General features: G+C 47.2%; 1 protein-coding gene across 7 annotated transcripts in view; it reads left to right on the top strand.

Moving 5' to 3' along the window:
* The window catches only part of AGAP1 (ArfGAP with GTPase domain, ankyrin repeat and PH domain 1), a 557,152-nt gene that overhangs the window by 485,617 nt on the left and 44,320 nt on the right, over positions 1–27,215 (top strand). For all 7 annotated transcript variants that reach the window (XM_060015879.1, XM_060015878.1, XM_060015876.1 and 4 more), the window contains 2 exons: positions 608–698; positions 4,301–4,523. In XM_060015879.1, the coding sequence (XP_059871862.1) occupies positions 608–698; positions 4,301–4,523 (314 nt within the window). The remainder of the gene's footprint in view (positions 1–607; positions 699–4,300; positions 4,524–27,215) is intronic.

Raw genomic sequence — 27,215 nt, 5'->3', positions numbered from 1 at the left:
GAAAAACAAAACTTCTGAACATCTATCACATCAGAAATAAATAAAATGAAATAATGCCAGGGACTATGTGATGCCATTGAGAGGTGACACTATGTCGTTAGGCTAAAAAGGCAGATTCCAAAGCAACGTACCCCACACTGGCTTTTTTTTTTAAAGCACGTCTATCTGTATACATGTGCTTTTTTAAAAAAGGCCAGAAGAATAGATATCACAATGTTAATAAAACTTAACCATGATAGTTTATAATTTTTGTGTTCCTCTTTTCCCCTCTTTGTGTTTTTCTAACTTGCTTAGAGAAGACAAGTAAGTGTACGTTGAAGCATGAACACCCCCAGCCACACACACGTGTGGTCTCCTGACGAGGAATCACGAGATGTGTCTTAGGGCATGAGTCTCTCATCTGACGCATCCTAATAGGTAGTGCCGGTCCGTTCTCCACCCGCTAGGCTCCATCCTAAAGACGTCTAAGGAGGAGTCCCTTGTTGACGTTGCCCTCGGGTTATGTTCGCTCGCCATCTGTTTGGTGTTTCCCAGGCTTTATTAGCAGGTATATACGTTTTTCTCGGAGTTCTCATATCTTGGCTTTGTATGTCTCCCTGTATGCCAGTCCCGACTGACCAGCCAGAGTGAGGCCATGGCCTTGCAGTCGATACGGAACATCCGAGGGAACTCCCACTGCGTGGACTGCGAGACCCAAAGTAAGTGTGAGCCAGGACGGGGTGGGGCTTGGCCCTCGGCAGAGGGAGATGGGGTGGTCCGACGCAGCGTGCATTGCAGCAAACCCACATCTGTCATCTGGCATGTAAGGTTTATAACATGATTTAATGGCTTTTAAGGAACTGAAATATTTTTGTTTGGACTTATATTTTAACACAGTGCCCTTCACACAAATGCCTCTCTGATGGCACTGTAATTCTTTTTTGTTTGTTTGATTTTTTTAAATTTTATTAAAGTGTAGTTGATTTACAATGTTGTGTTAATTTCTGCTGTACAGAAAAGTGATTCAGCTGGACCCGTGTGTATCCTTCTTCGTGTTCTTTTCCATTCTGGTTCATCACAAGTCTTGTTTATGCCTCAGGCATTCCCATGAGCCACAGTCACACCACAGATGCCGTAGGGATTAGGCCACCTGCCTGGATTCTGTGCCGCATCCAGAAACCAACCTTTGGCTTCATCAACGATCATACGTTTGTTTGCTTTTTCCATAAACATAGAGTACAGCTGGTTAAATCCTGCCCAGAGACTTCTGGGCTTTGTTTTCTTTATTTCAAAATCATATGTTCTAGATTTTGGTATCAAATGGTCTCTTTTTATTTTATCTTGAATTCGCTACACACTAAAAGCATTTGATTGAACTGACAGACTTCATAATTATGCTTTGTGCCTTGGAGCAACCCAGTTTTCCTCCATGCTTTCCGTTGTCCAGGGAATAATGCCACGTTCCCTTTGAGAAAGTCCTTTTGTAGTTCGTATCCTTGAAGTTAAGGACTGACTTCTCATTCTTCACCTTCCAGCCCTGGCACAGTGCTGGGCCCATTCAGTAAAGTTTTTCCAATCATATATTTTTACTGTTGTTAGAGTCCAGTTGAAACAAAATAGAAGGGTGTAAGGTGGCCCTGGCATCCCGAGCCTGAAGCCCAGTGGGCGAGGCCTGGACCCAGTGGGCACGAGGCCCGGGGCCACGGAGCAAGGCCGTTAGGGGCACACAGCAACTCAGAGCACACCTTGTGCAGGAAATGGGCGGGACTGGAGCAGGTGGGGAGGGGGTCATTGTGAGTCAGGGAAGCAGCAGGACGCACAACTGAATGGCTCTGGTTTGTTCAGGGAAAGAGCAGCTGCTGCTCAGGTAGGAAGCTGGCCAGGTAGGATTTGTGTGACCTAACAGGAAGAACTCAGGATTGTCACAGATAAAAGGGGAGAGACCACTGGTTGGCAGGTCAGGTAAGGGCAGGACGGCAAGGCCATGTCTGAGGCCTCCGGGTGAAAGAAGGGGTCTCCTCTTCGGGTATCTTGAGGGACTTCTTTTTTTTTTTTAGTTTTTTTTTTAATTTATTTATTGTTGGTTGTGTTGGGTCTTCATTGCGCACGGGCTTTCTCTGGTTGCAGCGAGCCGGGGCTACTCTTCGTTGCGGTGCGCGGGCTTCTCATTACGTTGGCTTCTCTTGCTGCGGAGCACGAGCTCTAGGCGCGTGGGCTTCAGTAGTTGTGGCTCTTGGGCTCTAGAGCTCAGGCTCAGTAGTTGTGGCTCAGAGGCTTAGTTGCTCCACGGCATGTGGGATCTTCCCAGACCAGGGATGGAACCTGTGTCCCCTGCATCGGCAGGCGGATTCTTAACCATTACGCCACCAGGGAAGCTCTTGAGGGACTTTAAAGCATCTTCTTTTGTTTGAATTTTTAAATGTTACTTTCAATATGTGTCATGACATGAAGTTAGAAGAGAGAAGTCGTTATTTGAAGTGTGTTTTTATCAGGAAGTTTCAAAGTAACATCTTTAAAAGCACAAAATCGGAGACATATCGGAACCTCCATTAGGAGAAACGTCTGCAGTGGTTTCCACCATCATCTACAGGATTGTTTTAACGGGAAGATTCCTTGGCTCCTGAGCTTTGCCGTGTGTGGCCAATTGGAGGTCGAGAGAACATTCTGAGAGCCGGGTTGGGCGGGCGAGTGCCCAGGTGGGGAGGGCAGGTGGAAGAGGGAGGTTGGGGGAGGCTCCGGGGCCAGTTTGTTTAGAATGAGGCCACCTGAGTAGGAATCCAGGGACAAAGGGTGACAAATCTGGAGAGAAAAGAGGTCTTAAACTCCCATTCCTTAAACACATTATCTGTCAGGTCTGTGCCCAGTCCCACCATGCACTGTCTCTTTCCATTCTTGTGACTGTAATAGTTGTTGCTACAGTGTGTCCCACTTACAGGGTGACATGAAGAGTCTGAAGGGTCAGGTTATATACCCCAGGTCATCATAAGAGCCAGCTGTGTAGCAGGATTCAAATCAGGCCTTTGGCTGCCCTGCTGTGTTTTCTCAGAGGACAAGGGGAAGGTCGAGGGGCTGAGGTCAAGGACATGAGAGATGGCGCATTGGCAAAGGTGTTTTGTTTTTTATGTGTTATTATTATTATTATTAGGGGCATCTGTTTCCTCTTCCCAACCAGACGGTCTCTGAGGTCACAGACCCCTCTTCTCGTGTGCCCCCCACCATGGTCTCTATCACCACCTTCCTGCCTTTGTATCAGATATTAAGTGAATCACTGGCTGATTTCTGCTGAATGAGCATAAGGCCACTCCTGGTCATTTGCCATTTCCAGAGTGATTCCAAATAAATATGATGTCAGCTACCTGGTTTTTTGTTGGCTCTTCAAGTGCACCTGCGGTAAATGTTGATTATTCTTGGATGATGTAAGCCTTATTTGCTTCTGTCGGTGGTGAAAGCCATTGACTGTCAAGGTCAGCCCCGTCTTTGCAAATCAGCTGGTGATTCTAGCATGGAGCCAGCCCTGGGTCCAAATCCACAGTCTTCTGTGTCAGCCAGTTTCACACGGGGACTGATCCCACTCAGGGGTCCCGGTGCTGTGCTCTGGACTCATTCAGTGCCCCTGGTGCAGTGTCACAGCCCAAAGCCCATCACCGTTTATTCCGAGAATCAGGGTCGATCATCCTGGGAAGTAACCTAACCAAAGGACCATGTCCGCCATCTTGCCAGCAGTGAAGGATGGAGAAACGGGAGTTGCTTTGGTGGTTGCCCTTAAATAAGATCCCTGAAAAGCACACTTCTTCATCGTGGTGTGCCTTTCTTTCATCTTTGAAATTTGCAAATGTGCGCATCATGTCGCTAAAAACTTTGCTGTGCCCGTGGTTGCAGAGGTGGTCACGGGGGACCTGGTAGCTTTGGGAGTGGCCCAGCTGTCCCTCAGCACACCTTCTCTTTCCCGCTCTCAGCTGCCGTCCACAGTAGGCGCCAAGTCGTGCCTGATTTCGTTTCCACGTGTGTCCACCTGCTCAAGGGGAGTGCCGCTGCGGAAGTATCCAAAAGTGCGTCTTTCTATCCAAACCCATGCTTTCCGTTGTTTCCAAGGCTTTGGTTAAAGCCAGTTGTTTGAAAGTTGCCGCCAACATGTCAGATCTGTTGAGATGCCTGAGACAGTTCCAAGTACCGGCCAGGGAGCATTTTCAAGCCATGTGATTCTAGGGAGGGACTGTTGCATGGGAAGGCCGATTGGCCGTTTTGTTCCTGAGACCTAAGGACAGTTGGGATGAGTGATGACGGTCTGATTGCATATGGCGCCCTTTTCCTCTTCCCACAGATCCCAACTGGGCCAGTTTGAACTTGGGAGCCCTCATGTGCATTGAGTGCTCAGGGATCCACCGGAATCTTGGCACCCACCTTTCTCGAGTCCGATCTCTGGACCTTGATGACTGGCCCATTGAGCTTATCAAGGTGATGTCGTCCATTGGGAATGAGCTGGCCAACAGCATCTGGGAGGAGAGCACCCAGGGGCGGACGAAGCCCTCGCTGGACTCCACAAGGTAGGGACGTGGGAAGGCATGTGGTTATGGGGCATTCTGCAGGCAGTTCAACAACCAGAAATGACCTTAATGACAGCCACCACTGGAACTGCCCCAGCAACCAGTGGGAAGCTGATTACCCCGGACAGAAACATCTGTATTAAAAATTGCTCTTCTGCAGACACGGGTAATTCAAACTCCTTAATTTTTTACTCTTGTTTTTACACTTTGGGGATTCCTCTTCCTCTCTTAGAAATGTATTAAGCTTCTAACCTTATGAATATATCACTTTAATTAATATACTTCTAATAGGCATAAGCTAGGCTGTTAACACTAATTATGAATTTTGGGTTCTTTAATTTTGTTATTCTTATGTCTTTGATAAGCATCTACTCCATTGGTTCCCCTCTCCCCCCCGACCCCCACTAAGTGAGGTTATAAGAACCAAATATATTTTATTTTCTGAAATACGTTTCTAACACATTTAATCAACCAAGTGTGGCATAACTTAATGGTGGCCCCTCATTAATGTTAATTGTTACCCAGTGTAAAAAACGCATTTATTTTGAGTCCATTCCGTTTCTCATTTTTCATTGACAGCAATTATAAGCCATTTCTTAGTACACATGCATATTTAATGTACCTAAGGGTGGTAAAATGGCGCGTTTTCTGAGAAAGCCTCTTTCACGGAGGCAGGATGGACCGTCCTGTCTCCACGGCTGTTCGGGGAGCTGGGGGGCATCCCAGCGTCTGAAGCAGGGGCACGGGATGGGCTCAGCCTTCACTTCTCAGGTGTGTGCAGAGGTGAAGGGGGAGAAGAGGTCTCCCAGCATCAGCACGGATCTGTTTTGCTGGTGGTCAGACAACAAGGAAACCCAGGTGTCCGTCTGTGGTCGGGCCACATGCGAGGGGTAAGAAGTTGGTTTCTACCGCCAATAACATGGAAAACCTGTGGGCTTCATTTCATCAACACTAAAAAATGAATTTGTGGTGCCCCCTTCGGTTCACTTGAGAGAATGAAGCTGGTGTCATTAACCCTGCCCTTCCTAGTAGGTGCTCTGTGGGGAGGGGACGGGGGTGGGCAAGAAATGTGCACGAAGTACATCTGTTTAAAATCGAGCAGGTTGGCGCTATGAGCTCTATATAAGTTATGCTGTGTAGTGTACACGCAGGCAGCTGTCTCACAGACTGAAGAAATGATACATTTCTACAGTTTTTTAATTTTGATTTAACACTAATATAGAAATCCGCAGGGTTGTCCACTAGGAGCATTCTTAAAAGATTAATTCGTGTTTTAATGTCTATTTTTTCATATATATAGTTTCCTTGGAGGGTATTTAGATCTGAAAAAGAAAAATGATTGGAAATCGGATTGAGTTTAACGTGTGAATGCAGAAAACATTAAAGTAAGTTGGGAAAAAATTAACTTTATACATTTTACTGTTTGTGTGTAAAAGGAGCAGTTATACTATTTTTAATACATGGATTAGAAAAGTTTGGTTGTTTTTCCGTCTATCACAATTAGAAACCATTTAGAATGATTACAAACAAAGACGTAGGTTAATTTTTTAACTGGGAAATATTATATAATAATTTCATCCTCATAAGTGAAGATGGTGTATGTAAGGGTATTTTATCCTTCTAACTTGTACACTTGAATTAACCTCTTGAGTATGTAACTTCCTCTTCTGTGTAGTGTTATACACGTCGTATCTTTACATTTTAGAGACATTTGAGTCTTTCTTTCTCACCAGTGGAGTCACTGCTGTGAAATTCCTACAGTGAGGTGATGTGGTTACGTCGTATTTCCAGTGGTAACTTGGGGGTTTCTAAGTTCTGTCCATCTTTAAGAAGATAAACATGTTTGAGAATTGAATATACCTTTGTGCTTTAGTAATTCTCCCAGGGAGTTTTATTTTTAATTAAATTCAGCAAATATTCATTGAGTGCTTCCTCATAGAAGAGAAGTGATTGCTAGGTGACGACCGTAAGTGTGCAGTGATTGGTGAATGTTCTCAGGGCCAGCCAAGGGTGCCAGGACTCGGTGGCGTTCACAGACTGGAGGGATTTGCGTTGCTCCAGGAGGTCCAGGAGAAATGTCCTCTGAGCTGACTTTAAACTGTGCTGTGATCTCCAGGCCTAGGGGCGTGGGGAGTGTGTGTGCTGGAGGATGGGAGGGACCTACACACAAACAGGAACGTGGAAGCCTCAGGGCCCATGGGGAGCTGGACCCTTGAGCACAGTGAGAAGTGGGGAAGGGAAGGCCATAACAGAGCAAAGGCCTGGTGAGCCGGGCTAGTGTTTTAACAGCGACTCTCGCGGTTGGGCAGAGGGTGGGTTGTTGGATCTCTTTCTGTGTTCATATATGTTCCGCCTGTTCTCAGGAACACTAGAGGCAGCCAGCAGCATCCTAGGAAAGGATGGAGACAGGCAAGGAGGTCAGTTGGAAGACTGTGGTCCAGGTGGAACGTGGGCAAAGCCTCAGATACACTCAAAGACCACTCAGTGTAATTGTAAAACAGTCCAGATCCCCAGCTCCTTCACTACCTCCTGCAGTTTCCTCAAACAGAATCAAAATCCCAAAGTTTGGGCTGGAATGTCCACATGGAATTCAGTCTGCGGTGTGAGAATGGATATCTAGTTTGGTTCCTGCCTCTCCAAGACAAGGAAAGACACGCCCTCCCACCCACCCTGCCTCGCTCTCTCTGCAGGGCCTGTGATCACTAGCACAAAAAAAGCTGGACGGTTCTCTAATGTGGCCCTCAGGTAATACTAAAAAGAAATATTTTAATAAAATTTTATCTCTGTCTGAGGAAAAGCCAAGTGCAATATACCCAGTCTGATTCTTTGAAAAAGGGCCCAGCTGTTTTCCCGAGAAGCTCCATCCATTCTGTCTTGTTCAGAAGATTCATTCTGACAGTGGAATATAATTAGAAATGTGCCATGCCTCCCCCAGTGCGCGCGCACACACACACACACACACACACACTCACACACAGACTCAGACACACACACACACACACTCTCACACAGACACACACAGACTCAGACACACACACACAGACACACACACAGACTCAGACACACACACACAGACTCAGACACACACACACACACACACACACACACACACACACACACACACACACACACAGACTCAGGACCATGGAGAAGTAGAACACGACAGACCCTTCTCCAAAGAAACAACCGAAGCCATCTCGCATTGGTGTCACCCAGACGGGCTCCTCTGACCAGCCGTCTGCCCTACTGCTTGCTGGGCCTTCACCCCTGATTAGGGCAGCTTTGGACGGCACGTAATTGGTTCCAGCGATTCTCAGCTGCCCTGAGAACTGCCGTTCAAACTTCAACAGCTTTGAGATCAATCGAAGCTGACGGCGGCAAAGCAGTATTGACTTCCCATTCCTAAACCGGGGAATCATTAGTCAAGAAAAGCATCTTTTAATTACTCCCAGGAAGAAGAAAAAAAATCTTTTTGGATGGATTCTGCAACAACTGCTATTTTTTTTCCAGTGCCTTCGATATGAAATTTATTGTTTCAGGAGGGGAGAGGATGCCCTTCATCCCCCTCTGTAATGGAGGTTTAATTTGGAGAAAGGAGCAGGTAGAGAAGATCGATGCTGTAACAATTAACTACCTCTGGGGTAGAATCAGAATCCCCCTCTAATTGCTATTGATACCATTTAAGCACACACTTAAAATATTGATTGTAAATGGGGCTGCTGGAGTAGGGGAGAAGTGGTAACAGAATGAACTAGGTGTTAGGGCCTTAAGGAGGGGCAGTTTGCTGTCGGCAGGACAGTCAGCATGTGAGTTGGTGTGTTGCATCTTAGAGTACGTTGTCCTGTGGAGTTGGACGCGGGGCCTGGAGCCACCAGGCAGGGCTCTGGTTGCGGTGTCAGGACACAGCTCGGAGGTAGAGATGTTAAAACAGTCACGTGCATATTTCCGGAGTGCGTGAACGAATGGGTGAAGGAGAGAAAGAGGAAACTGGTCAGCTTGGAATACATGTGTCGGGGGGGCTTTGCATCCTCAGGGCCTCAGAACTCCCCCATGTGTTTGTGAGTGAAATTCCCAGCACACGGTGAAGCCGTCGCAAACAGACCTCTCTGTGCATCCTCTCATGCTCGGCCACGCACTGGTGTTTTCGGGGCCCGTCTGCATCACTTAAGGCAGGTCCTTCTTGATTCTCATCCCCCTTTTCACTTAGAAGCTTTTTCGATTGACTGCAGGGAAAATAATTTCCCACCAGGACCGATCGGAGCTCTCTGGAACCGCCTTCCTCCTGGCAGAAGCCGAACTCAGCTGGGCTGTGCGGCTTTCTCTCTTCGTCTTCCACCTTTGTGTCTCCGAGTCGAGGGCTTTGGCCCGGGAGGGACCAGGGACCAGTTGCTATTTGCATTTCAGGGCAGGTATCCTGTTTACAAGGTGGTTTGGGGCCTGCCGGTTTGGTCTAGGAAATCAAAGGAACCTGGAAGTGGAGAGCTGTATTCTCAATTCCATGAAAGAGCCCTCGGGAGAAGCTCTAGGCCCAACTGAAATCACCCCGTCACCTCTTTGATCCCACATGGAAGGGGACCGAGTTTGCTGATTTAGCGTACGTTCCCTTCCCTCTCTTAGCATCCTTTCTCTGGGTTTCGTTATTTGTCAGTTCACCTGCGCCCCTAAACTCCCCTCTTGTGTTTAACCTCTAAAAAGATGTCACTTCAGGAGGAAGATTGGGGGCCGGACGTCAGAAATCCGCGTGGGAGAGACGGGCTGCTCACTTCCAGGCGGAGCGAGTCTGCCCAGTGATCCAAGTTCCGTGTCCTTTTCATTTCCGAACGCCACTTTCATCTTATTTATGCACATGGAGATATTGATAAAGGGGAAATGTATCCAAACTGAAAATAATTGGATCCCCACCGCTAACTCTGAGATATTAAAAGCAGCACCACTTGGCCACGTCTCTGTCTCGTTAGGTTTGATCATAAGATCACAATATAGTAATCTCAGGCTCAAATTTCTGGCATAAAGATGCACTGATCCAAATGCGGCCTCGGGGAACATGAGGGCCCACGCGGTCCCAGGATTGTCTCATCTTATTATTTTTCAACAGTTCTTGGCCCTGCTGAGGTCAGTGTTTTGTCTCTTTTGAGTGTTCCTCTATGCTTGACACCTTTTCCTATTTTCTTTCCTTAAAAAAAAAGAAAAATGGGCAGGGGGAGAAATGGGGGGGGGAAGGACTTTGCAGTGATGACCAGAACCCATCTGCAGTTGGGTGGCATCTGCTCCCCACATGTCACTTCCCTCATTAACAAGCAATTGAATTAATTAAATGCTACTCAGAACACGCATAACAAGCTACCGGCAGTGTCCAAATTAGCACTGATAATCAAGGATGATTTCCTTTATTATCCTGCTAAGTGGTGTGCAGACTCTGATCTCCCTGTCTGCCCTCATCTATTTACATACCCCCAGCTTCTGCCTTTGGAAGCGGAGGTTATCTTACCTAGTTAATTTGCCAGGATCACCGAGCATGGCGAATTGATGCCCTGCCGCCGCTGCCACTGCCACCGCTCGGCCCCCTCCCTTCCTGCCCTCCCCCAGCCCCAGCCTTTGTATCTCAAGCTCACTGATAAATTAAAGGCCACCCCTGTGGTCTCTCAAGTGAGTAATAGAGGCAGAAATTTCATTTTGCAACTGGCTGATTTAATGATCCGAAGGGTAATTAATGGCCTGATTATCTTAATGTTAAATATGTCCGGCAGCAATTACCGTGACCTCCCGCTTGTCAAGGTCCGGGCTGTGCTCTTCTTTCAATTAAGTTCTCTGGGGCTTAATGGTATGAATAAACTCCTGATTCTATCATCCCGGACGGACACAGAGGGTTCAGGGAGCTGGGGGCTCGTTTGGAGTTTTAATCAGCCTGTCTTCGACTCTGGCGATCAGAGTTAACAGTTATAACAAGGACAGCCTCACTTTCTTCTTCCCCGTGCAGGACCCCATCTCCACCTCCCCTCCATCCACCCTTTTGTGTTGTTGTTTTATTTTATTTATTTTCTCTTATGTATTTCCATGCTCGGAGGGAGAATTCTGTTTGCAGAGGGAGCCGCTGTGCTCCATGAGGCTCGTCTCTTCCAATATAAATTATCATGTGAGCGCTGTGGTTTTTCTGTTTGACAGGCTTAATTAATTGGCAGGAGCCCCCGAAAATGACAGTGCCACTAATTGCAACTCAGAGTGCATTTCTGTCATCGTGGCGCGCCTGTCAGCGGGCATGCCCTGGCCCCAGCCGCCGGAGCGGGGCCCACCCTCCCGGCCTCGGGTCCGGGCGGGGACAGTATCCTGAGTGAGTGGGGACAGTGGCAGGCTCCGAGGAGCCCTGGGTTTGCAGGCACGCCATCCGCGTGCAGGAGCGACGTTTATTGCCAATAAAGTTCACACGTCCGCGGCTCCGCAAACCCAACAGCGGCTCGGGGACCTCGGATTTGACTTAAGATATTTTAGGGACTTCTCAGAGTAGGCCGACATGGAATCAGACCCCGAGAGCCGTAACTCAGCCACCCTCCTTGACGGGATGGTCCTCATTAGCACGTTGCTAAATATGCTTGGGTTTACCTGAGCTCTGCACCCAGATGGGAAATATTGCACTATCAATATTAAGTCAGTTAGGGAAACGTACAAACGAGACGCGCATTAACACTGCCTCAGAAATAATACCTGTAGATTACGGTTGACGAGAGAGAGAGAGAGAGCAGTTCCCCTGGTACGCTGCAGGCAGGGAGCGTGGAGGGAATCTGTGCGTCGGCAGTGCTCTCCGATTAAGCTCTCAGGACAGACTAGCCCTAATTATAAGAAAGGCGGATCTAACAAGATTCTCCGTAAGGTTAAGTAAAACGCGCTCCGCGTTTTACAGCATAACTGTTCCTTCCAGTTGCCTTTGAAGAAGATGGATGAAATAGTGCTGTTGGTTTATTACGTCCTCCTGCCACACACAAGCCCGTCTTTTATTTGATCCTGTAGGAAACCAAATGTGGGAGCCAGCTTTGCGACCGGAGAGCTGTCTTGGGTTGAAAACCCCTCTCATTTACTCTCTGAAATGTAGCCATGGAGACAATCAAGGAATTTTTTATGGTTGAGAATTTTTATTATCATTGGTAGCTGCAAATGCGAGTCACCTGCCAGCATCAGTTTCTTGTAGGTGCCCTGACCACTTCCGAGCCCGCGTCCGTAGATGAAGCAATGTAATGTGGAGGCGACCTGTTAGACTCGAATTCTAGATCGTGGAGCCCTTCTAAACGGGGGCCTAGAAATACGCTAAAACAACTGCCTCTGTTTTGATTCCTCCAAAAGTGGAGCATTTTCCAGAAGGTCATTTCTCTCAGTGGTGCTTTGATCATTTTGCACCAGAAGCCTCCTCTCTTCTGAGGAGGGTCCTGCTTTCTTCTTCCTAACAATGAAGAAGAGGCAGAAGCAGACAAGCCTGGGTCCAGGGTTCACAGTGTACTGGGTGCTTTTTCTTAGGACGGAGCCGTCCTGTGACACGGGATGACCCCCGTTTCCCATGTGAGAAGGTTGTGAGGTCAGGGTCCTGGAGTCACTTGTCGAGGTTCGCCCGGGACTAAGGGGCAGAGATCACTTGAACGCAGGACCTGACTCCTGACACTCTGCCCTGGTCCTTCTGCTGCTCCCATCCTCTTTCTGCTCAGCATCATATGGCCATGTCCCACGGTCAGTTGTGGCATCTAGAGGTACCACTGTGTTTACCAGTGTACATTCCCTCTTTTCCCCTTGACCCCAGCTCATGCTCCTACCAGCCATTAGTGTGTCGGCGTTTATATATTATTAGTGTAAATTTATTATGTATAACAGCATAACTACGATGTCTGTCCACTTATAAAATCTAATAGCCTCATTCATGGCAACTTAAAGATGATAAAGCATCATTCATTGTAGTTTGCGTTCATACAGCAAACCTGGTCAAGTCACTCACTCGTGATTCTCAAGTCTTAATTTTCTGCAGTCAGTGCTAATCCTTAGAGCTTCTCCGGAAAACAGTGCCGAGACCTAAACGTACAGATGAGCCAACGTAGTCACACGGTTCGAGCCCCAGCTTTTCACGTGACCACATCCTTCTCCTGCCTGAACCTCCCTCCATTCATGTCCCTGACCCAACACTGTCTGTTGAAAACATTTAGCTTGTATTTCCGAAAGCTTCACAATCATATGTATTATCTGCGTGATGAAATAGGGAGCCAGGCCAGAGGATTTCTAGTCCTGGTTTCATAGCCAGCATCTTCTGTGATTTTGATTTTTAAAAACCAGGGAATGTTCTCATTTGTAAGATGAAACTAGTCATTAGCCCACCCACTTAATCATGTAGATCTAATGCTAAAAGAAAATACTATTTATGAAGTTTCCTGGGCTCTTTATCTGGAAAGCTCAATCAGCTTTGTTCCTGGGTCCCTGCATGCTGGCGGTGAGAGAGGCAGGTGGCCTGTGTGCTCTCGGGGGCTGGGGAGGGTCTGCTGACGTGGCATATGCGGTCCGGGTTTGTTTTTGCTTTGTAGAGTGCTTTATTGCAGCATCAGCAAGGCACGTTCTTGGACCCCATTCCAAGTGTATCCCTGTGGTGGGGCCCAACGATGTGTGTTAACTCTCTAGGTGATTCTTATGCATATTAAAGTTTGAGAAGCAGTGGTCTACACCAAGCAGTATCCACGAACGCCCACAACCCGCCTGGAGTCCCTCTCCGTGTCTTAGCCCAAGTCCCTGGACTTTATTCCTCATTTCTTAAGACCCAGGTATCTGTCCTCCTTCTTTACCGTACTCTATATCCAATATGCCATCTCAAAGGTGCTACAACCCACAGAGAACATCTCTGTGTCTGCCCCCATTACAAGAAGATTATATACTGTGTTCAAATGTCATTTTCCCCAGGAATACAAGGTTGGTTCAACATACAAAAATCTGTCAAAGTAATATACCACGTTAATGGAATAAAGGACAAATGCTACACACTCATTTCAAGAGATGGAGAAAATACATTTGACAGAATTCAGTACCCCTTCATGATACAAACACACAGCAAAGTAGGAATAAAAAGCAACTTCCTCGACCTAATAAAGGGTGTCTATGAAAAACCCACAGCTAACATCAAACTTAATGGTAAAGTACTGAAAGCTCCCCGCTTAAGATCAGGAACGAGACAAGGACATCCACTGTCACCACTTCTCTTCATCATTGAAGTTTGAGCCAGAAAATTAGGCAAGAGAAAGAAACCAAAGGCATTCAGATTAGAAAAGAAGAAGGTGAAATTATGTTTGCAGATGATGTGATCTTATATATAGAAAATCTAAAGGAATTCAAAATAAACTAGTAGAGCTAATAAAGGACCTCAGGAATATACAAAATTCAGTTGTACTTCTCTACGTGAGAAATGGACAATTGCATTTGCAATATTAATATACTCAAGAATAAAGTTAACCTATATACTGAAAACTACAAAGCATCTTTGAGAGAAATTAAAGAAGACCTAAATAATTGGCAAGACATCATGTTCATGGATTAGAAGACTTAATATTGCTAAGATAGCACTCCCCAAATGATGTGTAGATTCAACACGATCCCTTTCAGAATTACAGATGCTTTTTTTTTGCATAAATGGACAAGCTGATCCTACAGTTTATGTGGACATTCACAAGACCTTCAGACAGGCAAAACAATCTTGAAAAGGAATAACAAAGTTGGAACACTCGTATATCCTGATTTCAGAACTTACTACAAAACTACAGTAATCCAAGATTGTGATATTGGCATAAGAATAGACATATAGATTGATGGTATAGAATTGAAAGTCTTGAAATAAGCTCGTCCCTCTGTGGTTAATTGATTTTCAGCAATTCATTGGGGAAAGAATAGTCTTTCAACAGGTGGCGCTGAGACAACTAGATATCCACATACAAAAGAATGAAGCTTAGACCCCATCTCCTGCCGTAGACAAAACCTAGCTCCAAATGAGTCAAAGACCTAAGTGTAAAAACTGAAACTGTAAAACTTTTAGAAGAAAATAGATAAAATAGATAAATTGGACTTCATCAAAATTACAAATTTTAGTGCTTCAAAGGACAATATCAAGAAATTGAAAACAGAGAATGAGTGAAAATATTTGAAAACCATATATCGAATAAGAGTCTAATATGCAGAATGTATAAAGAATGTGTACCGTTCAGCAACAGAAGACAAGTAACTCAGTTTTAAAACGTGCAAAGCGTTGGAATAGACATTTCTCTAAAGAAGACATACAAATACCCAATAAGCACATGAGAAAAATGCCAGACATCATTACTGATTAGGGAACTGCAAGTCAGTCCACACTGAGATGCTACCGCACACTCACTAAGATGTGGCCGTAATAAAAAAGAAGGTCAGTGGCAGGTGTTGGTGGAATGTACAGAAATATGAACCCTCATGTACTGCTGGTGGGAATGTTAGATGACACAGCCACTTTGGAAAGCAGTCTGGCAGCTCCTCCAAAAGTTAAACATAGACTTACCGTATGACCGAGCAGTTCCTCTTCTACATACACACCTAAGAGGAATGAAAACACACGTCCAGGCAAACACTTGTGCACGAGTGTTCATAGCAGCATTATTCATAATAGCCAAAGAGTGAAAACAAACCAAATGTCCATCAAATGATGGATATACACCAACTATGCTTCAATAAAATAAAATAAAAAATTTTAATGATGAATTAAAATAAAAAATTTTAATGATGAAACAGAAGATGGTACATCCATACAGTGGAATGTTATTCAGACACAAAAAAACAATAAAACACCGTATGTGCTGCAACTTGGATGAACCTTGCAAACATTATACTAAGCGAAAGGAGCCAGACACAGGAGACCGCGTATTGTATTACTCCGTTTATGTGGAGATCCGTAGAGATGGAAGGTAGATCAGTGATTGCCAGGGGCTGGGGGATGAGGGGCAGTGGTGTCCAGGGAGTGACTGCTTAAAGGGTACAAGTTTTTTTGGGGGGAGATAGTGAAAATTGTCTGCATTTCCATGATGGCGATGGCTCTGCAATCTTGTAACTAAACTAAAAGTCCACCAAAGCACATACATTTACAGCATGAATTGTAGGAAATGTGAAAAAGTATATGAATTGTGTCAATTTTTTTTAAAAAAGAAGGAATTTCCAAGGAGCACAGATGGGGCAGGGCATTCCACAAAGAGGGAACATTCTGGGCAAAGAGGCAGAAACACACGAGGGTGGCTGAAGCCCGGATGGTGGGGGAAGGTCGGCCTGGCCAGCATGTCTGCCCCTCATCTGGCTGGGGGAGCTGCGGGAGGGGGTCGTCCAGCATAGCGCTCTGGGCAGGATTCGCACTGCTACCAAAACCCCCTGCACTTGGGGGGGCAGACCAAAGGAGGGTGAGGCCAGGGAGAAAGAGGCGCCTCGTGTCCAGGTGAATTGGTGGGTTGGAATCAGTGATAATCAGTGATATGAGGGCCTTCCAGAGCCTTGAGAGGCCGGGCATGTCACAGCCATTGGCTCCTGGAATCCACAGGACAAACCGATGTCTTTCCCCCTTTAATAGACAAGGAAACTGGCCTGAGAAGCTCAGCCTGTGAATGCAGGAACCAGAATCCAACCCGGGTCCTGCCGGCTGCACAGCCCTTCCTCAAGAGGCATTTGGACCAAAGGGATCTCGGGGACATAACATCATCAGGGCTCACCCCAGCTGGGGGCCTGGGGAAGGACAGACATCCAAGGTGATACTTAGTTTTCTTTCTTGAGCCATTGGGTGGATGGCGAGGCCTTTAAATGACAGGCAGAACAAATAAAAGGTAATTTCAGCCGTGAAATCCTGGCAGTTTGATTTCGTGTTAATAAAGGTGGACACTGCACCCGTTTATGCACCGTGGTTTTGAGGAGGTGGTCCAGCGTGGCCGAGGCCCAGCCTTGCCTGTCCAGTCCTGGCTTTGGAGCGGGGTCTCTGGGCTTTAGGGCGTACCATCCCAAGCCAGCAGGACAAAGCAAGCTTCTCCCAGCTTCAGAGTCCCGATTTCTCCAAGAAACTGCTTGAGGCCCTGGAGAGTGGGAACAGCAGTGACAGCAGCACTAAAGCTTCAAATACTTAAATGTCGTTTGTAACTGATACAAAATTTCATCAACCTGGAGTCCGGAAGATAAACATTACCTGGAGTACACATCCCTCAATCTTAGGGACTCACATGAAAAGCATCTCTAATGTGCGTGATCTTATGACCCTTGAGGATGAACACGTAACCATGGTGACTTAGCTGTGACTTTCTCCTCAAGGACCTCCACGTGCTGCCCCTTGTGTTTTCACACTGGTCCTCACGGTCTTAGTGAAATTAGGAGATGTCTGTGTTTACGATCGGAGAAGAGGACCCCAGACAGGGAAGGCGACTCCTGTAATCTCACACAGTGCCTGGGAGCAGGCTGAACGTAGCTCACACGGGTCACCTGGAGGCACCGAAGAGAAGTCGACTGCATGGCTTGTGAGCACGGAATTCTGTCTGCAAACGGCCACGGTCCTTGTGCCAGCCTTTCTTAACCATCTGGTGGTTCTCAGCCCAGGAAGCATTTGGAAATGACCATGGGGCGGGGTGGGGGGGGTATGACTGTCATTGAGTCCTAGGGGCCTGAGACCCTGAAGCCCCAGACAGTCCTACAAAAGGGAGAATTGCTTTGCCCAGAATGCCAGCAGCACCCCTGCTACGGAGCAAGGAAGAGACGACCCCAAACAGCCCTCGCCTCCTGAGATCATCAGCGTCTTTTAAAGAACGCGTGCGAAGTCCTCTAAGAATCCAGTCACTTTCCCCGGAGTTTCCTCCTGGGGGTGTGGAATGGATAAATCAAGGAAGACGAATACGTTCGCATTCTAGAATGTCAGACTCTACCTTTCCAGACGCGTTACATGAAAATAAGAATAATGACCTATTCCGTAGAGTTTCCGAGGAACCATAATAGAGGCTCAATAAATACTTGAGAGCTTGTATTTTTAATTATTTGTTTCCCGAAACTAATGCTGGGGCTATGCCGCATGGCAGATAAAAGGGAAGTGAAAGTAAGTGGCCAGCCAAAGGTTCCTTGGAGTGTCCATCCAGTGGACGACTCCACACACAAAACAGGGCTGACCTCAGTACTTAGAGATTATGACATGGCATCACAGTTAAAGGATGGACGCACAGCTCCGTACGGCTGTGTGCAACCCAGACTCACTTAACAGTCGGAAGACAGTCTGGAGAACTGTATGGCGTAGGGCATCCTAGCACTGTTTACAGAAGCGGTGTCCCTGGGACAGAGGAGGTAAAGGTAGGATTCCGATCCCATCGAGGCTGCTCTAATCCAGTGGGAACAGCAGAAAATTATCTGTGATTTTAAAATTCTCAGTCCTTCTGTTACAGTTGTGTCTGTGGACAGTTTTGGTTTCTAACGACCAGATTTCTTCTTGACAAAGCGTGTGTGAGATTTTTTTTAATCTCCTGGGATCAACCCCGTTCTCCACAGTGGATCAAGAACCAGTGTCTGTGCCATGCGAGGGGGGGCACCTGCACGTAATTTCCTGACAGAGGAGACCTCCACCCTATCAGGAGAGGACGCGTTTATCCCTAGACTCTGACGTCACAAAGCGGGGTGCCCTTTCTGCGTGAAGTCAGTGTCGAGGGGAGGAGAGTCTCTGTGATTGGGAGGTAGTGGTGAGGGATTAGAATGCAATCCTCATCATGTTTAGGAACCTACTTCCACGATGGCAAAGCACCAGCAGCCAAGAAGCGGTGAGGAGAGACGCGTCCGAGGCAGGGAGCTCCCGGGATGCTCGGTGACACCTGTGAGGTCCTGCGGTCAGAAGAGTTAAAACGCCCCGAGTTGGGCCCACGTGTTCAGTGATGACCATGAATGTGTGGTGATCCACGCAGGCCGCTGCGTCTTACGTGGTCATGGGGCTTCTGAGAGGCCTTTCCAGCTAGAGATCTTACGGCCCAAAGCAAGGTGACCTTGGCCTCTCACACCCATCACACTAAAGCCATCAAGGCCAGAGACAAGCTGAGCCCCCAAGGCCCGGGGCGGCAGGAGCGCATCCTTAGCAGATGGAAAAGGCTGGTGTTCTCCATGCTCCCTGCAAAGCACAACCTCCAGGATGGACGTGGCCCCTCGGTGCTGCAGAGACCCAATGTGCCAGCTCGTCCACTGCCTGCCCACGTGTGGCAGCACCGGGGGCGGGCCGGCCGACCCCTGCAGCGCTGGCCCACGCGTGACTTACAGCAGCCCCTGGCATCCCAACGGCCCCGAGCGCAGCCGCTGTCTTACACGGCATCCGGATCTAAGTCTCCAGAAACCCCTTGGAAAGCTGCAGTTGTTGTCCCCATGTTATAGCTGAGGACACGGAGGTCACACAGCAGGTACTTGGTGACAGGGAGTTTGTCCCCAAAGCCCACACTCTGAGCCTCGGTGCTTTGCTGCTGGGCCATTGTGGGGTCGGTGACCAAAGGGAACTGCATGTGACACTGGACAGCAGTGAGACACAGTACAGCTGCCATCGGGCTCAGCAGGACGCAGGATGACCAGGGGGCAGTGTGTCTGTGCCTGTCCCCCCCCCCCGCCTCCCATCCATGTCACCTTGGGGCAGGGCCTCACCCTCTCCCACGCCCACCCCTGCCATGTGGCACGTTGTCATCTTTCAGCTGCTTGGGGACCATGATGCCCTCTGAACATGGTGGAGAATGGTGGCCAGAAACACGACAGCCAACATTTTTAGTTTATTGTTCAGGTTCAGCAAACACCGAGGGACCACTGGTCAGTCTCCTTAATCTCCATCTTGATACACTGAGCTCTGATTTCCCCAGACGCGTGTTGGTCATACCCACCTTCCTCCTCCAGGTGAGGAATCACTAGTCGGCTTTGTCGAGTTTGCAGCCTGCCTGTGCCTTGGACTCCATGTCTGTTTTGGGAGAGGAGAGTCCTCTGAACACTTTGTATGAAGAAAGAGCAGGAAAGGGAGGCATTTTGTGGTGCTTACTGGAAATATTGATCTCGCTTAGATTTGTAACCCAGGCGCGGAAGGTTTTCTTCCTGACAGCAACCTCCTTACTTGGAAAAAATCTCCTGGTGAGCAGGTGAAGTTGGGAGCGAGCCCGCTGGACAGAGGCAGGGAGATAGGCAGAGAGAAAACCGGAGGCCGGTTCATGACCCTGGAGAGGCTCCTGGAAGGTGGTGAGCAAACTCCCAGGCCCCAAGCAGTATTGTTGCTGTCACTTAAGGAACATCCATTCCTAATCAGGTTAGTCTCCTAAAGTATCTGGAGGTCAGGAAAGGTGCTTTCGGAAGTTTATTTTAAAGATAAACCAAGATAAGCATAATGGCTTTTCTCGTCCATCTGTGGTGGAAGCTTCAGACAGCAGCTCTCAGGAGAGGACAAAGACAGTAGCTATGGAAATGGCCCAAGCTGGGTTCTGGTCCCCAGCAGCAAGTTAGCAGACCATGGCCAGGCCTCAGTCTTTTCATCTGTAAAATGGGAGCAGTGGTGCCTGCTTCCTGAGATGCTTGTGCGTTCATGAGAAGATGCGCGCGGGAAGCCCACAGAGGCGCTGACTCATCTTCCTGCTGCAGCAGGGGCAGAGGCCGAGATGAGGGCCGACCAGGCGCCTTCCTCCGTCCTTCCAGCCCCGCTGCTCTGCGTGCCCTGCTCCTGACTCCAGCCTCTGACCTGGTCACTTGAAAGGTGGAAGGTGTGTCCTGCTTTCCCCCGGGTGTGAGTCTAGTCCACCTCATTATCCGAGCACTCTTGGACCCTGTCTCCCCACACCCCGGGCAGGGTGGAGGCATTGGGAGGTGGGACCTGGGGAAGGTGGGCCCCTCCGGTGGCCCAGCAGCACCTCTCACCTGCCCCGCAGCACCCGACGGGGGCAGAGCGGGACCGGGAGGGGTGGCGGCTCCCAGGTCATCGTCTGAGCTCCAGGGCAGGCACAAGGGCCCAGGTGCGAATGGAGCAGGTAGAGGAGGGTTGTTCTGGGTCAAGGTGAAGGCCAAGCCTCGCTCCAGAGTCATTTTCAGCCCTCTTTAACCTGCAGCCACGTTGTCAAATGAGCCACATCTGCTAAGAGATGAGTCTCGAGGTCTGATGGTCACCCAGGATTAACTCCCTGCCTTTCTCCCCACACTCTCCCGGGAGGTAGCCTGGGGCCGTGCAGAGCCGTGGGAGGGGCACATGCAGGTGCGGAGGCTGCTGGCTGGGGGGCTGCCAGGATGCTCTCCCCAGGGCACTGGGGAACTGGAGCAGGTGCTGCTGCACCGGGTGCTAAGGGGTGTGGTCTGCAGCCACCGGACGGCACAGCTGTCCTTGCCACTGTGCTGGCATATATGGGACCTGACGTCTGGACCTCGCCTGCCCTCCTCTATAAATGCTAATATGCAGCTTCCCAGACCTACCAGCGGCCCTCCAGACACTGACTGGTACCCTCACCTAAACCTACTAAGCCAGATAAAGCCAGCCGTGTCATCCAGCGCCTCCCTCTAAGTGGGCAAAGAACGTGATGCAGGAAACAAGGACTGTGGGCGGAGAGTCAGGCCCCAGGGAGGCGGCAAGGGACTTAGATCCTCGCCTGGCCACAGCGCAGGTGGAGGGAGGAAAGGGAACCCAGCAGGCGACTTGCCTCTGCAGCAGCTTCTCAAGTCTGATTTTCTACAGACAGAAATCAGGCGGTTCATCTCCTGGAGGTGGAGGCGCTCCGGTGAGACGGACGTGAACATCCGACCTTAGCATGGCTTCCTGAAATCTCCCTGGTTTCAACACAAGTTTGAAAAGGACTCTGTCCCTGATGTTTGCACACGTGGTTTGGAAATTGTGGTGCAGGGGGAGGCTGAGTGACTTATTCAAGGGCAAGGAACACAGCCACTGGCTTTGAGCTAGGGGCCTGCGGTTCCCTGCGTGTCGCTCACCCCATTGTCGCGCCTGCTCGGTCCCCTGCACCCACCGGGTCGCGCCTTATTTCTGAAACACGCTCCCCCCTGCCGCTGGGTTTCATCTGGCTGTGAAGCAGTCATCAAAGGACGCTCCCCTAAACGATCTGTTCGCAGGCAGCCTGGAGGGCTTTGCTGATACATTGCTAACACTCTTTCGGGCTCTCTGCAGAACAGGGATGGTGTTTGGCCAGCCCGCCGGCACTTGGGCCCCACGGGGGCCAGAGCACGTAGAAACAGGAGCAACGCTTTTCATGTGCATGTTTACGGTGAAATCCTGTTTCCCAAGGCGAGGGAGTGGGGTCCAGTTGTTGCCGGAACAGCCCATCTCCCTGGTCCTTTTAAAAAGGGGGATGTTTTGACAGTTGCCACACGCTGAGCCCCGGAGTCCTGTGATGGCCAGCTGGGCGGTTGTTTAATGAGGGACCGAGGACCAACGTTCCAGGCTTTAGTGTGGCCTTCCCAGGCCCTAGTGCTGTCCATCAAACTCCTCATCTGCTGGGACACTCCTTTGGTCCCTGAAGACAGACTTGCAGGTCACCGTGGCTTTTCCCCATGGTGCTTCTGCTGAGATTTGATGGAGTAGTTATCTCGTGGTCAGGATGACCCCACGTCAGCGTGTGTCCGGTGATGTCAGCGTCACCGCTCGTGACCCTGGTGACTGTGCTTCCCAGTGTGACTTGCCCGTGCGTCCTGCAAAACCCCGCTCCCCTGGCCGGACTCCTGGTCCACAGTGTCTTTCCCTGTCATCACAGGGCCACCCTTCCCAAGCTCAGGAAAGACCACTCACTTCGCGGATCCATTTACTGAAGCACGGACTGCGGGATGCTTTGTCCTGCAGGACGCCCTGAATGTGCAAGGCCCATACCAGTCGCTTGAATATCTTATTCTCAGTCCAAGGATGGACAGAAGACTCATTCAAAGTGTCCTTCTGAGATGGTTGAGATAAAGCATGAAATCTCACAACTACTGGACGATTTAGCGCGGCAGGAGGGGTCATTTTAAAATATTTATATCAGGGTGTAGTCTGCATACAGTGCATTGCACCTCTGAGGGAGCCAGGAGTTCCAGCAGTTTGACAACCACATGCACGTGTGTAACCCACACCCCTGGTGGTATATTTCTCTTACCCCAGGAAGGGGCCTCGTACCCCTTCCAGTTAATGTCTCTGTTAAGCAATGGTCATGGATTTGCTCTGTATCAGGACAAGATTAGTTTTGCCTTTTCTAAAAATTTATATAAATAGCATTAGGGGGTATGTACTGTTTTTGTGGCTGACATCTGTCCCTCAAAAAATGTATTGAAAAGGATTGGGCTTCTATCAGTGGTATTTTTTTTTTTTTTTTTGCACGCTTATTCTTTCAAAGGCATATCTGAAATATAGTTTCTCATCAATGGTGGTTTTTGATTTCTTTTTAATTTTTTAATCACTAAGACCTAAGAGCTCAGTACCATGTCAGAGGCATGTACCAAGCTTCGTACGTGTCCAGGTGGGTCTGGTTCCAAAGCTGAGGTTCAAGTTCAGGCTCAGGTTCAACTGACCAGGGTCAAATCTTAGTTTGCCACTGACTTGCTGTGTATCCTGGACCGTTTGACCTCTGTGTTGGACCTCAGTTACCCCATCTGCGAAGTAGGGCTAATTGTAGTACCTGCCTCGTAGCATGATTTTGAGGATTGAATGAGCAGTATGTGTGGCACCGTGCTGAATACCTAATCTTCTAAATGAAGGTCTGAGTTCTAGATAAATGTCATCTATAGTTTTTCTAAGGAAAAGTCACCGAGCGTTTAAAGGGGAAACATTTCTACAAGTTCACGTACTTTAGGGTCAAGTTCAACGAGCTCGTATAAAAATTACAGCGTCCACACATCACATTGGCTACAAGGTCCTAAATCAAATGAGTGATCGGAGAATGTCATCAGTATCTGTAGTAATACTTGTACTGTGCCAACCCCTTTGGGACCAACAGGAAGGATGTTTCTGGAAAGACAATTCAATTATTTTCTTACGATGTAGTGTAAAATAATATACGTTACCATGGGCTAAATTCTGTGGCCAAGACTGCGAGTGACACATATCTGAAGAAGAGAATGAACTGATCTTTCTCCTTTGATTCTGGGCAAGCAGGCTTATCTCTTAGACATCTTTTGCATCCGTTACAACCTTCATGTTTTGTACATACAAGGCAAGACTCAGGAATCCCAAGTGATTTTCATGTGTGGTCACAACCACATGCACGTGTGTAACCCACACCCCTGGGGGTATATTTCTCTTACCCCAGGAAGGGGTCACTGGGGTATTTTACACCGTGTTCCGAGTCACAGCCACTGGACTTTCAAGGTCAGCCATCGGTCTTCTGCTAGCTGGTCTGGCAAAGAGAAGGGCATGTCGTGTACGTTCCTATAAAATGGAGTGACTCTTACTGGCGTCAAATAATTAGCTGCCAGTCAGTGTGCAACATCTGATGGGTAAAAAAAAAGATAGTTATGTTTCCGAAAATAGTGATGCTTCGTGTTGGCCAGGGTTTCGTGGAAATGTGCCCTCAGCCCCTCCCTCCCCCTGCCAACACTGCTGGTAAGAGTAAAAATTGGGAAACCTTCCTGGAAAGAACGTGGCATGAAAAAGGACATCTTTAAAAGGACAGCTTTTTTTTTTTTTCATTGAGGTACCATTGGCTTATAACATTATATAAATTTCATGTATACCACATTGTATTTCATTTTTCTTAGCCATTTTTTTATTGAAATATAGTTAATTTACAATGTTGTGCTAGTTTCAGGTGTACAGCAGAGTGATTCCGTTTTTTTAATATATATATTCTTTTTCAGATTCTTTTCCATTGTAGGTTATTACAAGATATTGAATACAGTTCCCTGTGCTATACAGTAGGTCATTTGTTTATTTTGTATATAGTAATATGTATCTGTTAATCCCAAACTCCTAATTTATCTTACGTTATATTTTGAATTCTGTGTACACTACACTGTATTGGACACTGAAAGTTTCCATCCATCACCGTACAGTTGAATCCCTTTACCCGTTTCACCTCCTCCGCCTTCTTCCCCTCTGGTAACCATCACTCTGTTCTCTGTAGCTACGTGTTTGGCTTGGTTTTTTTCTTCTTTTCCTTTATATATTCCACGTGTGAGTGAAATCATATAGTATTTGTCTTCCTCAATCTGATTTATTTCACTTAGCATCGTACCCTCAAGGTCCATTCATGTTGTTTCAGGTGTGGCAAGATTTCATCTTTTTTATGGCTAAGTCACAGTCCATTGTGTGTGTGTGTGTGTGTGTGTGTGTGTGTGTGTGTTTATAACATCTTCTTTATCCATTTATTCATCAGTGGGCACTTAGGTTGCTTCCATACCTTGGCTATGGTAAATCATGCTGCAGAGAACATAGGGGTACGTATATCTTTTCGAATTGGTATTTTTGTATTCTTCATGTAAACACCCGGAAGTATTCAGTAGAATAGCTGAATCACATGGTAGTTCTATTCTTAACTTTTTGAGGAGCCTCCATACTGCTTTCCAGAGTGGCTCTACCAGTTTACATTCCCACCAGCTGTGTATGAGGGTTCCCTTTTCTCCACATCCCTGCCAACACTTGTTATTTCTTGCCTGTTTCATGATAGCCGTTCTAACAGGTGTGAGGTGGTAGCTTACTATGGTTTTGATTTGCATTTCCGTAGTAATTAGTGATGTTGAACATTTTTTTCATATACCTGTTGGCCAACGGTGTGTCTTCTTTGGAAAAATGTCTGTTCAGCTCCTGTGCCCTTTTTTTAAATCAGGTTGTTTGGTTTTGTTGCTGTTGTTGAGTTGTATGATTTCTTTATATGTTTGGGGTATTAACCCAGCTATATGATTTGCAGATATCTTCTCCTATTTGGTAAGTTGTCTTCTTGTTTTGTTAATGGTTTCCTTTGCTGAGCAGGTTTTTATTTTTTATTTATTTATTTTTTAAAATTTTATTTATTTATTTATTTATTTATGGCTGGGTTGGGTCTTCGTTTCTGTGCAAGGGCTTTCTCTAGTTGCGGCGAGCGGGGGCCGCTCTTCATCACGGTGTGCGGGCCTCTCACTGTCGTGGCCTCGGAGCACGAGCTCCGGACGCACAGGCTCAATAGTTGTGGCTCACGGGCCCAGTTGCTCCGCGGCATGTGGGCTCTTCCCGGACCGGGGCACGAACCCGTGTCCCCTGCATTGGCAGGCAGATTCCCGACCACTACGCCACCACGGAAGCCCCTGAGCAGGTTTTTAGTTTGATGTGGTCCCATTTGTTTATTTTTGCTTTTGTTTCCCTTGCCTGGGGAGACATATCCAGAAAGATATCGCTGAGACTGATGTCAAAGAATATACTACCCATGTTTTCTTCCAGGAATTTTATGGTTTCAGGTCTTACATTCAAGTCTTCAATCCATTTTGCACTGATTTTTGTATATGGTGTGAGATAGTGGGTCTAGTTTAATTCTCTTGCATCTGGCTGTCCAGTTTTCTCAACACCATTTATTGAAGAGAACATCCTTCCTCCACTGTATGCTCTTTGCTCCTTTTCGTAAATTAATTGTCCATATAAGTGTAGGTTTATTCCTGGGCTCTCAATTCTTTTCCATTGATCTGTGTGTCTATTTTCTGCCAATACCATGCTGTTGATTACTATGGCTGTGTAATATAATTTGAAATCAGGGAGTGTGGTACCTCCAGTTTTGTTCTCTTTTCTCAGTATTGCTTTGGCTATTTGGGGTCTTTTGTGGTTCCATGTAAGTTTTAGGATTCTTTGTTCTACTTCTGTGATAAATGTCATTGGGATTTTGATAGAGATTGCATTGTCTTTGGATGGCTTTAAGTAATATGGACACTTTAACGATATTAATTCTTCCAGTCCATGAGCATGGAATATCTTTCCATTTCTTTGTGTTTTCTTCAGTTTCTTTCAACAGTGTCTTACAGTTTTCAGTGTACATGTTTTCACCTCCTTGGTTAAATTTATTCCTAGGTATTTTATTGTTTTTGTTACAATTGTAAATAGGATTGTTTTCTAAATTTCTCCTTCTGCTAGTTCACTGTTAGTGTATAGAAATGCAGATTTTTTTATATATTGATTTTGTACCCTGCAACTTACTGTATTCATTTATTATTTCTCATAGTTTTTGGGGGACTTTCTATATATAAAATCATGTCGTCCCCAACTAGTGACAGTTTTATTTCTTCCTTTCTGTTTTGAATGCCTTTTATTTCTTTTTCTTGCCTAATTGCTCTGGCTAGGACTTCCAATGTTACCTTGAATAAGAATGGTGAGAATGGACATCCTTGTCTTGTTCCTGATCTTAGAGGGATAGCTTTGAGTTTTTCACCATTGAGTGTGATGTTAGCTGTGGGTTTGTCACGTATGGCCTTTCTGATGTTGCAGTACATTCCTTCTATATTTATTTTATCATAAAACGGTGTTGAGTTTTGTCACATGCTGCTTCTGCATCTGTTGAGAGGACCGTATGGTTTTTATCCTTCATTTTGTATGTGGTGCATCACACTGACTGTTGAGGATTTTACACCTATGCTTATCAGAGATATTGGCCTGTAACTTTCTTTCTGTGTATGGTTTTTGTCTGGTTTTGGTATCAGGTAATATTGGCCTCCTAAAATGACTTAGGAAGCATTCTCTTCAATATTTTGGAAGAGTTTGAAAAGAACAGGCATTAAATCTTCTTTGAATGT

Source organism: Delphinus delphis, chromosome 7 (genome assembly GCF_949987515.2).
Source record: "Delphinus delphis chromosome 7, mDelDel1.2, whole genome shotgun sequence".
NCBI classification, from domain to species: domain Eukaryota; kingdom Metazoa; phylum Chordata; class Mammalia; order Artiodactyla; family Delphinidae; genus Delphinus; species Delphinus delphis.
This window is presented reverse-complemented; position numbering and strand designations above follow the sequence as displayed.